The sequence below is a fragment of the Trachymyrmex septentrionalis genome, unplaced genomic scaffold (genome assembly GCF_001594115.1).
Source record: "Trachymyrmex septentrionalis isolate Tsep2-gDNA-1 unplaced genomic scaffold, Tsep1.0 scaffold123, whole genome shotgun sequence".
Classification (NCBI taxonomy): domain Eukaryota; kingdom Metazoa; phylum Arthropoda; class Insecta; order Hymenoptera; family Formicidae; genus Trachymyrmex; species Trachymyrmex septentrionalis.
Window position 1 is genome coordinate 402,067 of NW_017304363.1, and position 12,521 is coordinate 414,587.

Sequence of the window (12,521 nt, forward strand, 5' to 3'; positions counted from 1 at the left end):
TAATAATTGGGGTGACCGAATGGCATACTGTAAGGCCAGTAGAGGGAGCCACATGAACGAAATCGTTTTTCATTCTTGACGCGGATACTTTTAGCTTCACAACAAAAAAAAAATTAATAAAAAATATCAATGTATGCTCATTTGATCGCATTTTTAAAAACGTACCAATAGATGGCCCACCCTGTATATATATATATAAAATACCCGTATTCATAGTCCTTTCTTGAGGAATGAGGATTCCTTGTTTCTTATTTTACGTTTCATAAACCTTCCTTTTGATCAAACAAGGAACCTTATTAGCTTCCTTTTCTCAAAGAAGATTACAAAGTTCCTTGAGGAGAAGGTGCAGCCTTCATAACCAATCAAAGTTAGTTCGTCACACCAATCTTTTTATTTTCGATAGCTTTATTTAATTTAGATCTGTCGCATCAATAATTATTTTCGATAGTTTTTTTTTCGGAAATAAACTGCGTCAAAAGTACTTTCTCCTTCTTCGTATAATAAGCATTATGAATCTGATTGGAAACACTGATGCATATTAAAGTCGTTGTACACTGATTTAATTTGAGTATAAACATAAAATGCAAATATTTCGAATTATGAAATACATATTTTATCTATTGTAACATAAGTAAAAAATTACGAATGATAAATATTATAAAGGTATTATTGATTAATTGAAAATAAAAAGTGACGAACTAAATTTGAAGGTTTACTTGGTTATGAAAGCTGCATCTCCTCCTCAAGGAAACTTCCCTTAAAAAAAAAAGAAGGCTCCTTGTTTGATCAAGAAAGGTTTATCATCCATAAAAGGTATTCATAGTCCTTCCTTATTTTAAGGATGGAGGAAGCCTCCATGAAGGATTCTTCAATTCTTCAAGGCCTCCTTATTTCATAAATGGATCTCAAGTCTGCCCCGAAGGAAGGAATATTTTAGGGATTTTAGTAACCTATTGAGGGCAGCATGTCATAATATATAATGTTTGCATACCTAATATCATGAATTACGAATGATAAAGGTTATAAAGGTATTGTTAATTAATAATAAATAAAGTCGTGATTAAACCTTTTGCAATAATAATCGATAAAAATAAAACTAAGCGAATTTGATTGGACGTACTTATTGCGCACTGATACACATTAAAACCGTACATACACAAAATAACATAGATATACGTTTATAAATAACATAGAAATCGGTTAAATTGTGAAATACTCAATACATTTTATTCTACTCTGTTAGATAAAATATATATTTTATAATTCGAAATATTTACATTTTATTTTTATACTCAAATTAAATTAGTGTACAACGGCTTTAATATGCATCAGTGCTTCCAATTGAAAATTGGCCATAATACCATAATGCTTATTATACGAAGAAGAAGAAAATGTTCTTTTAGAGGAGTTCTTTTCCGAAAAAAAGCTATCGAAAGTAAAAAGACCGTGACAAATTAAATTTGGAGATTTGCTTGATTATGAAGGCTACATCTCCTCCTTAAGAAAACTCATAACCTCCATTGAGAAAAAGAAACTAATAAGGGTCCTTGTTTGATCAAGGAAGGTTTATGAAATGAGGAACAAGGAATCCTCACATTCTGTTTAATTGAATTTTACCTCGTGAGATTCTAAAACCAAAACTAAAGAACTAATTGAGGATGAGTGAGGACTGGGTTAACAAGAAACAAGACACAATGATTCGCGGCTATTATACACACTTGCCTAGGCATAAAAACTCCCGCGGAATGGAAGAAAAGCCGGGGCAAGCGGATCTTTATTGATTGGCTGACTGCTAGGTACAAATAAACGTTCTCTAATGGTGCGCGTAGCGAGATACCGCGGTCGTTCGCGGTACATGAAGGTCGCCGCGCGAGGTTCGCGTTACATGAATGTCGCCGCGCGAGGATCCTTTTGATTCGCTAGAGAGCTCTCTTACTTGGTAACGCTGAGATAATTGCTGACGTCAACGTGGGCCGCAAGCCGCTCAGTTTTTGCCGCCTTGGGCGAGGTGCACCTTTACCAATGCCGCAGGGACGCCTCGACGTCTCGAGGGAACCGACACCTGAGCAACGGGGGCACAAAGCCGCCGCGTAGATGCAGCCTCCGGAGATGGCACGCTGAACTCTGTCTCACGTGGCCTATCTCCCACAATACAACTCTACTCTTCGGCAACCACACCGCTCACAAACTCCTTTCTCACGGGAGGCTTCAAGCGCACGACAGACCCGCGCGTGGCAGAGTCACGACAATAACTGACTCGACTACACGAGCCCGATCCTTTGTCCGGGCAGGCTACAGATGCACACCAGACCCGAGCGTGGCAGAGTTCCGACCATACCTGACTCGGCTGCACGAGCCCGATCCTTTGTCCGAGCAGGCCACAGATGCACCACAGATGCGAGCGGTCTCCCGCCTTACGTGTTCTTCCCGCTCGCCCGGTAGTCGACGGACTCGGGCTCGGAATCAATGTTCAATCCGAACAGTCCGCCCGCCTTCGTCCGACGGACGAACTCTCACAACCCAAAGCACAACCCAACCTAATCCAAGAAGGTTTAGGGGCCCTCGTCCAAATGTAACGGACAGAGCCGAGCCACGTGTCGTAGTAGAGAGGTAGTAGCGGTCTTTACCGTGGCCACTCGCACCAGACCGTCAGGCCCAGGATGAACCTCGGTGATTCGACCTAGGGGCCATTTCGACGGTGGGTAACGATCGTCTTGGATCAAAACTAACCTACCGATAGAAAAATTCTCGCTCGGTTGTCGCCATTTTTCACGCTCCTGCAAGTGAAGTACCAAACATGGCTTGGAGTTCCAAATCTGCTCCATGGAAGTTGCTGGCATTATCGCTGTAAAGTCTTCTACAAATGCCACGTCTGCCTACAAAACGCCGAAACGCATTTATGAACGATAGCGTACTCAAGTCGCTGACAAGCTCGAGATGAATTGCTCGTGTACAGAAGCAAACGAAAATAACGATATAACCTTTGTACGACTTGTGACCGCGACCCTTCGTGGTTCGCACCTGGATCGGTCCAGCATAATCAAGACCAGAAATTGTAAACGGACGTCCAGGATTCACCCGATCGGCAGGAAAGTCGCCCATTAACTGCTGTGCCATTCTTGGTTTAACCCGCTGGCACGTAACGCATTTCCTAATCGAGGATTTAACCAGTCTAGCCCTTCCCAATATCCACACATGCTGCATCAAAATGCTAGAGGTTAGTGTAGGTCCTCCGTGAAGACAGAGATGGTGGGCATGGCGAACAAACAACCCACTTAGAGACGACTGTTGCGGCAAAATCGGAGGGTGTTTGCGATCAAACGAGAGATTTGAATGGGATAATCTACCTCCTACCCGTAAAATGCCCTTCTCGCAAATGAACGGATTCAATTTGCAAAGCCGACTACGGTTCGGTAAATTCCTTCCCGCGATTAATGTTTCGAACTCTTCGGTGAAATGGCTTACTTGCGCCAAGCGGATAACGATATCTCGTGCCTCAGACAGTTCACTTGAGGTAAGAAAGGAAGGCAATAAATCGTTGCCTTGCTTGCGTCTGCGTAAACCGAGCAGAGGTCGCCTACACCAAGCTACCACCCGAACCAATCGAGTCAACGAAGAGAACCGAGTCAACAACTCCGATTCAACCAGGCGAGTCCGAGCATGAAGAGTGCGCGAGCTCTTTACCGGCCGCGGCCACTGGCTCTGACATTTACAGAGCCACTGGGGTCCATGCCACCAACGATCATTAGGAGCGAGTTCCGCCGGCGTACAGCCTCGCGTCGCTAAATCTGCCGGATTTTCGTCCGTGGGGACATGTGACCAGGTAGCAGATGGCATCTCCGTCTGGATATATGAAACTCGGTTAGCCACGAAGGTTTTCCAATGGCATGGGTGTTTGCGAAGCCACATAAGCACGATCTGGCTATCAGCCCAACCGAAGACCGGGAGAGTGCTCAGAAAATCCAGTTTTCGTATGTGAATAATGAGTTGGACGAGAAGAGCTGCACCGCATAACTCCAAATTCGGAATACTGATGGTTTTAACCGGTGCCACTTTGGACTTAGCAGCGAGCATCGAGGTGCGGATACACCCATCTCCTTCATCGACACGCAGATAAACGACGGCTGAATACGCACGAGAGGATGCATCAGAGAATCCATGAATCTGATACGAGTACGCGGCAGCGACACCCAGCCAACGATCTATCGCTAGTGAGTGCAATGCGAACAGGGACTGGCAATAGTCATACCATCGCTCACGAATCTCAGGAGGCAAAGGAGAATCCCAATCGCACTTTTGGATCCACAAATCCTGCAATAAAATCTTCGCCTTTACTGTAATCGGAGCGAGCCAACCAAGGGGGTCAAAGAGTCGAGAAATGCTCGAGAGGACCTCTCGCTTTGTTTTGGCTGCTGACAGCTCGCTAAGGTCTCCTGCCTCAAACCTGAACTGATCTTGTGCGGGAATCCACTGTACACCAAGCGTCTTGACCAAAGAGGCCGTTTCGATGAGCTTCGCCGAGCTCTGCTGCGTATGGGCGGGGATTAGATCCGCATGATTTGCAGCCCACTTATCCACACTAATTCCGGCTGAACTCAATAACGAAATAAGTTCGTCCCTTTTCTTAATCGCAGTAGGCAGGTCGCCCGCTCCTGTAAATGTATCATCAACATAAGTCTCCGATTTGAGACATTCCGCGCCTAGTGGGAACCTAGCCCCTTCGTCCCGAACCAATTGCAGAAGCGTGCGAATCGCCAAGTATGGAGCACAGCCCGTCCCGTAGGTGACGGTATTCAGGCGATAATCGACAGGATCGGAATCAGCAGTAGCCGTCCACACGATCCTTTGGAAGTCTCGATCTGCTGGTCTCACGCGAATCTGCCGAAACATTTTGACAATGTCCGCGGTAAACGCGAAGGGATATCGACGCCAATTTAACAAGATCAAGGAAAGATCCCCTTGAAGCGGGGGCCCTGTCAATAAGAATTCGTTCAAGGAGTGACCGTCACCAGTTTTGCGAGAGGCATCGAATACAACACGGAGCTTCCAAGATGAAGCTGACGATTGAACCACTGCATGATGTGGTAAATACCACGAATCTTTACGCTGAACATCGGAAGCCGGAACTCGAGTCATATGTCCTAACCGTTCATATTCCGACATGAACTTTCCGTAAGCTTCAGCTAACTTATGGTCGCGCGAGAGACGACGATGCAGATTCGACAAAGATCCGAGGGCCATTCTCCGAGTCTCAACCGACACTGACGGAAGACCTGCTTTCAAAGGCAGACTAACCTCATATCGACCGTGTGAATCGCGACAATGTGTTTCCCTGAACAAGGCTTCGCACGCCTCATCATCTGGTTTCAATTTTTGTACGCCCGATGGTACCTCCTCAAGCATCCAGAACCGCTGTAGCGACTGATCTAAATCGCAAGATGCACAATGGAGCGCTAGCACCGACGAAGGGGAGGCGAGATTCTCCGCCCGCCGTGACGCGACCGACTGAGTAGAACCAGTAACAATCCACCCAAACGCCGTATTTTGAGCAACAATATTCGAAAGGGGAAACCGTTTCAACCCAGATTTAAGCAATTGCCCGTAGACATCCGCACCTAGGATTACGTCAACCTTACTCGGAATGCAAAATCCAGGATCAGCCAATGAAATGCCGTCGAACAGTTGCCAGTCAAAGTTCCGAATGCCCTCAGCTGGAAGCTGCAAAGTTAGCTTGGGGAGAACGAGCGCATCGGTCTCGAATTCGAATTCTAAATCGACAGCGGATCGCAGTGTAATATGCGCCACTGACCGTGCTGTACCTGCCGTACTTGCACCAAGTCCTGTCAACGCGATGTTGGTGCGTTGTTTCGTCAAACCTAACAACTGTACGATCGCTTCTGATACAAATGACGATTCCGATCCCTGATCTAAGAGGGCTCGAGCAGAAGTGTTGACACCATTCGGACCTATCACCAAAACCCGCGCGGTAGCCAGGAGGACTTGACGCCGAGCCGCTAGGCGATTGGAAGAATGTAGACTCACAACAGGCGTGTTATTAGCCGATCCGCATTGCGAGTCCTTCGGCGCATCGGAATGCTGCCGTGATGCTTGATTGCCGCTCGGCGCTTTCTGGTGGAGAAGTGTATGATGCCTTTGTTGACAGACGGAGCAACGTCCAGAGGAAGGGCAAACGTTAACTCGGTGCTGTCCAAGGCAATTGAAATAGACATTGAAGCGTTTAACGGAAGCAATCCGCTCAGGAGGAAGTTGGTCCCTGATCTTAAAGCACCTTGCGAGAGGATGTGTCCCCGAGCAAAGGGGGCATTTAGAGAGCTTCACCTTCGATGAACGAGACGCACTGGCATGAAATACCTTGCGAGATTGAAGACCTGCAGAGGAAACAGAAACCGGTCTCTTTTCTGCTCTACGCTCGGCTTGTATCATGCCTAGGGCCTGAGTTCTCTTCTCTAAAAAGGTGGCAAGATCCGAAAATTTGGGTAGAGACTTCAAAGGATCCGTGTTCGGCGAACCTTCCCCTGAGGCTAACACCGAATCTTTCCCGCTAAGCTCAGCCTCCCATAATTTTCGAGATTCTGAATCTAAACGCTCCGATAAAACGAACACCAACCATGCGTCCCAATGCTCGACAGGTAGCTTTAGATTACCCAAAGCACGGACAATACGCTGAGCTTCATCAACGAATGAACGCAGCTCAGAAGCCGCTTCCTTTTTCAGGCGGGGAATCTCCATGAGAGACGTCAGGAGTTTTTGGATAATCATACGGGGATTGTAATACCGCGCCTTGAGTGACTTCCAGGTACTAGTATAATTCGCACTAGTAGTAGCGACCTCCTTAATAAGCTCTGCTGCGCTACCCGTCAAGCACGATTTTAAATATTGCAACTTAGTTGCATCCGCTAATCGGGGAACGTCATGAACGAGCGTCGTGAAAAGATCGCAGAAACTCTCCCAATCCTCGTATCTTCCCGAAAAAGTGGGTAAAGGAATGCGAGGGAGTTTCGCGACACTAGGTGTGCCGATATCCGAAACACTCCCCGAATCCGACCCTCCCGATGCTGCACCTTCCGCGGCCAGCTCAAGCTGCGTCACAATCATCAAGCACGCATCGACTGCGTTTTCGTAAACGCTTTGCATGCGCCCGAAACAATCGTTCACCATGTAAGGATCGGACTCGGCCTCATCCCTAATGATAATGTCGGAATGGGTTTCACGTACTTCGTTCCATATCCTCTTCAAAGCCTCGAGTCGCGACTGTACAATATTTTTTGTAATCGTCGGCCGCGGTTTACTAACTAGTCGCTCACGTATTCCGTTTATTTCGCCTTCGCGCGCGCGTTGCAAAGACGTTAGCTTTTTAAGTGCTACCGGAGCCATGATGCTAAAGACCACGAGAGAAGAGAGAAAAAGGGATAAGATTAATCAGTGTGTTTATATATATATAAGAATGCTGTCTTACTTAACCGTAACGCAGCATGCACTATAACGCTTAAGGAATAGCGCGGCGCTACAAACGACGATATTTCCGCAAACCAAGTTATATTACGCTAAACGTCCACGGCCCGGCAAAGAACATCCCGAAAGGGCAACGAACTCTGCAGCGCAACCGAGAATCCCCTTGTATCCAGGGAAAGCACACGCTTACGCAAGTCCGACGGCTGCGACCGTAATGCGCTATAGAATGGCGGACTGCTACGACCAAAGGTCCAAATTCCCCATCAAACCAGTCACTCACTCCTCATCCCGGGCACCATGTTTAATTGAATTTTACCTCGTGAGATTCTAAAACCAAAACTAAAGAACTAATTGAGGATGAGTGAGGACTGGGTTAACAAGAAACAAGACACAATGATTCGCGGCTATTATACACACTTGCCTAGGCATAAAAACTCCCGCGGAATGGAAGAAAAGCCGGGGCAAGCGGATCTTTATTGATTGGCTGACTGCTAGGTACAAATAAACGTTCTCTAATGGTGCGCGTAGCGAGATACCGCGGTCGTTCGCGGTACATGAAGGTCGCCGCGCGAGGTTCCTTTTGATTCGCTAGAGAGCTCTCTTACTTGGTAACGCTGAGATAATTGCTGACGTCAACGTGGGCCGCAAGTCGCTCAGTTTTTGCCGCCTTGGGCGAGGTGCACCTTTACCAATGCCGCAGGGACGCCTCGACGTCTCGAGGGAACCGACACCTGAGCAACGGGGGCACAAAGCCGCCGCGTAGATGCAGCCTCCGGAGATGGCACGCTGAACTCTGTCTCACGTGGCCTATCTCCCACAATACAACTCTACTCTTCGGCAACCACACCGCTCACAAACTCCTTTCTCACGGGAGGCTTCAAGCGCACGACAGACCCGCGCGTGGCAGAGTCACGACAATAACTGACTCGACTACACGAGCCCGATCCTTTGTCCGGGCAGGCTACAGATGCACACCAGACACGAGCGTGGCAGAGTTCCGACCATACCTGACTCGGCTGCACGAGCCCGATCCTTTGTCCGAGCAGGCCACAGATGCACCACAGATGCGAGCGGTCACAGATGCACCACAGAGTCTCCCGCCTTACGTGTTCTTCCCGCTCGCCCGGTAGTCGACGGACTCGGGCTCGGAATCAATGTTCAATCCGAACAGATTCCTCAGCGAAGGATTATGAATACGGGTATTAAAGTTGAGTTAGACTACAAGAATTAACCAACTACAGTCGAGTATTCCTCTATCATTCGACTGTAAGAGGGGAATACTCGACTGTGATTGATCAATTCTTGTACTCTGATCCAACTCTAACCCTCGGTGGAAACTTAGTCTATATAAGATATCTACATAATAAGTTTTAAGCTTTGTGTCCACGATGTTAGAAATCTGAGATCTTGTATGAAGAAAGAATTGATCAATTGCTTGATCATATGATAAAATTGTTCAAATGTATTATAATTTGTTAATTCTTTCTCTGTCCGAAAACTCGAATCGATTTTTAGTATCGTGAATACTGGACCTTACAGATAAATATTATAGATAAAAGACAAAAGTTAAGAACTAAATGTCTAATTCACAGCTCAATAAAATATCCAAAACTCTAACGTCGTTTTCGTTTATCATTTCATATACTGTTTCGCTTGAACATAGTTATGTGAGTTTGAAGCATTCAATATCGAGAATGCAACGAATATGTAAAATTACCTCAACCATCTTAATCAACATTTTGTTACGTAATTTATCTTTGATAATGTTTACGATAGAAAATGTGCGTTCGACTGAAGCATTTGAAAAGGGTAGAGTAAACGATCCGAGAATTAGCTCCGATATATTTTTGAATTTTTTATTTACGCTTGCGTCTGTAAGCTTGTTGACCTCGATCGAATATTTCTCAGTGCAAACAATTTCGGTAACTTCAGCTTTGTGAAGAAAATTTCACTGTCACAATTAAATTAATATTATTGCACAGAGTACGCTTGAACTTGGTCACAATATCCGTGATATCAGTTTTTACCTGTGATGATGCGAATTGCGGCGAAAATGTTGATATTTTATGAAATATTTTCATATTATCAGGAATTCTCTTTTATAATTCCGATATAAGAACAAATAAAAAATCTCTGTAACGTTCTTTGATTTACACAACTGAATCTTTATAAATGTTGGCATAAAATGTTAAATTCGTACCCAAAATTGATGCAAAAGAGTGAAAGATCGCGAGAGACATGCAAAAGCGTTTAAAATTGAATTCTGCAAGATCATAACGCGATATTTTTTTTAGTTGCGGCGGAAGATGACCATTTGGAAAAATGAATATAAACAATCATTCAAATCTTTAAACAATTTAACCGGATCAGTAAAATCAAATTGAAATAATTTGTTTAGCCTCATGATGTTTTGCAGCGTTAAACTAAGGAAATTCAAGTACAATTTATTTTCGGGCGTTGAGAACATAGTATACGAGTATAGTTGAGAAGCTGTATGACAGCGTTTCCTTATTACTTGCTATAATTTTAAAATGCATCTCGTATAGTTCGTTCCATTGATTGAGAATGGCACTAATAGCCTGTAGCCTAATCATCGGATATTCGATAGCTTAACAATTTTTTTAGGTGCATTATCATTGAAAATACAATAAATTTTTGCATATTCGTTTTGACGTTTACTACTAATAGAGAACTACGTGTGTGTTTCGCATACCATGAAATTGAAATGCCTTGGCAAGACTTTACAAGCCTCTTCGGCTGCGAGATGTAATGAATGACAAATGCACTTAACCACGATAAGATCTAGATTGATATTCCACAATAGCGTTGTCATCGAATGATGTATACGTTTATATTGGCTCCATCAACTCCTAGACCTAAGAGCTTTTCTGTCTTTAGATAATCCCTTTTCAATTGCTACAAGATAGCTTCGACAATAGCGTCAGACGTACCTGCTGTCATTTCAATCAAGCAATAAAAAGTTGTTACAATTTTTTTCTTTGACTGACTGAAATCGAATCATGAGACAGAGGATTTTCGTTACGTCGTAGATTTGTCAATAATCAATAAATAATGTGAATTTCCAAAGATTCTTAAGAGGATACTGGAGTATCTTATTTTACCATTAATTATTAAGGACTCTTTTCTCTTAATTGTGTTTATGGATTGAAAAGTCCTTCTCCACAATTAAAGTATTGACAACAACGCAATTCGCCAGTTACAACTGAATACAAAATACGAAAGAAAATTGTAGACTTACAGTTTTGTTATTGGCTTCTGTAGTCAACACGTCACAATATGTGCTGCATATAAGAGACCCTGCACGTTCGTAAAAAGTAGCTGGCAAATTGTAAAAAACCTGGAAGAACAATCCTAAGCTTTTAGAAACGAGGTAGGAGCTTTAGTATAAGAGAAAAGAGTCGCTGAAAATTTTGTTTGTATATTATGAGTGAAAATGACGTGAAGCCGAGCAATATTTTAGTTCCGCGATATTCCGACAACGGCTCTGTCATGAAAAATGTGTAGCTGAATCATAGAAATGATCTGAATTATCGACCTACTCAGGCCCATACCAAAAAACGTTCTTACATACTCTGGTCAAAGTTTTTTCTTTTGAGATGAAAAAAAATAATAAAATAAATATGATATTAGTTACTTCAATTTTGTTGAAATAATTTCTTTATAAACAAGAAATCTACCATATTATTTACATATGAATACAAATAAAGATAATTATTTTAATTACACTGTTTCTGTCTTTATATACATTTTATTTAGTAAATTATTGATACATATATATAATATATATAATATGTCTAAACTTTTCAAATAACTTTATTTATTGAATTATTTACATATACATACGAGGGCAAGTCAATAAGTTTTTAGAAAATCTGTCAGAGGGCACTCACAGTGTCATGTCACATTACTTTTTACAAATAGCATCTTTCAGCTGATTATTTAAATTTTGAGCGGAATTCATCGCGTGGTTTCATTTCTGTAGACGATTAAAGCGAACAATCTTTGTATTTTTTGCAAAATGGAAAAATACGAGTTTCGTGCAGTGATCAAACATCTACATATAAAAGATTTAACATCGAAAGAAATCAAAGCCGAGTTGGATAATGTTCATAGCACATTTGCACCAGCGTTTGTGACTGTATACAATTGGGTGAATGAATTTAAACGTGGTCGTACATCCACATGTGATACACCTCGTTCGGGACGTTTAATTGAGGCTGAAATCATCGATAAAGTTTTGACCACGATATTGTTTTGACTGATTGACAAGTGAAAGTGCGCGAGCTTGTTGAGACCACAGGCACAGTGATTTTAATTTTGCACGAACAATATTAGGTATGAAAAAGCTATCGGCAAGATGAGTGTTGTTCACTGAGGACCATAAGCGCGATCGTGTGACAATTTCAAAACAATGTTTGGAGATGTTTCAACGTAATCCAGATGAATTTCTGCGTCGATTCATTACTGTGGACAAAACATAGATCCATTACTTCATCTTCGAAACGAAGGAACAGTCAAAACAATGGACTTCACCGAGTGAACCAGCTCCGAAGAAGACGAAGACCCTGAAGTCGGCCGGAAAAATGATAGTCACAGTTTTTTGGGATGCACGCGGTATAATTCATATCGATTCTGTCGAAGCAAACGATCAATGGCGATTATTACGTAGCCTTATTGGACCGTTTCAACAATATTTTAAAGAAAAAACGTCCCCATTTGGCGAAGAAGAAAGTGCTCTTCCATTAAGACAATACACGGATTCACACGTGCCTAGCACGTGCCAAATTCAACGAATTCCGCTACGAATTGCTTTCCAATCCAGCATATTTGCCAGATTTAGCCTCTTGCGACTATTTCCTGTTTCCAAATCTGAAGAAATGGTTCGGAGGAAAGAGATTCACCACCAGAGAGCAGCTCATCGCCGAAACAGAGATTTATTTTGAAGGGTTGGACAAATCGTATTATTCGGACGCCTTGAAAAAGTTGGAGAATCGTTGGATCAAGTACATATATCGAGCTGAAAGGAG

At 43.4% G+C, this 12,521-nt stretch overlaps 1 protein-coding gene across 1 annotated transcript; it reads right to left on the reverse strand.

Annotated features, from left to right (window-relative positions):
- Positions 1–2,552: 2,552 nt before the first annotated feature.
- Positions 2,553–7,395, reverse strand: LOC108755218. The gene is made up of 2 exons (XM_018498111.1): positions 3,022–7,395; positions 2,553–2,876 (listed from the first exon to the last, which is right to left on the reverse strand). The coding sequence occupies exons 1-2, from the start codon at positions 7,393–7,395 to the stop codon at positions 2,553–2,555; spliced, it is 4,698 nt and encodes a 1,565-aa protein (XP_018353613.1).
- Between the last annotated feature and the right edge of the window lie 5,126 nt (positions 7,396–12,521).

Coding starts and splice junctions, on each gene's coding strand:
- LOC108755218 (XM_018498111.1), bottom strand. CDS start 7,395: ATGGCTCCGGTAGCACTTAAAAAGCTAACGTCTTTGCAACGCGCGCGC. Junction 2,877..3,021: donor ATTATGCTGGACCGATCCAG/GTGCGAACCACG, acceptor GGCGTTTTGTAG/GCAGACGTGGCATTTGTAGA.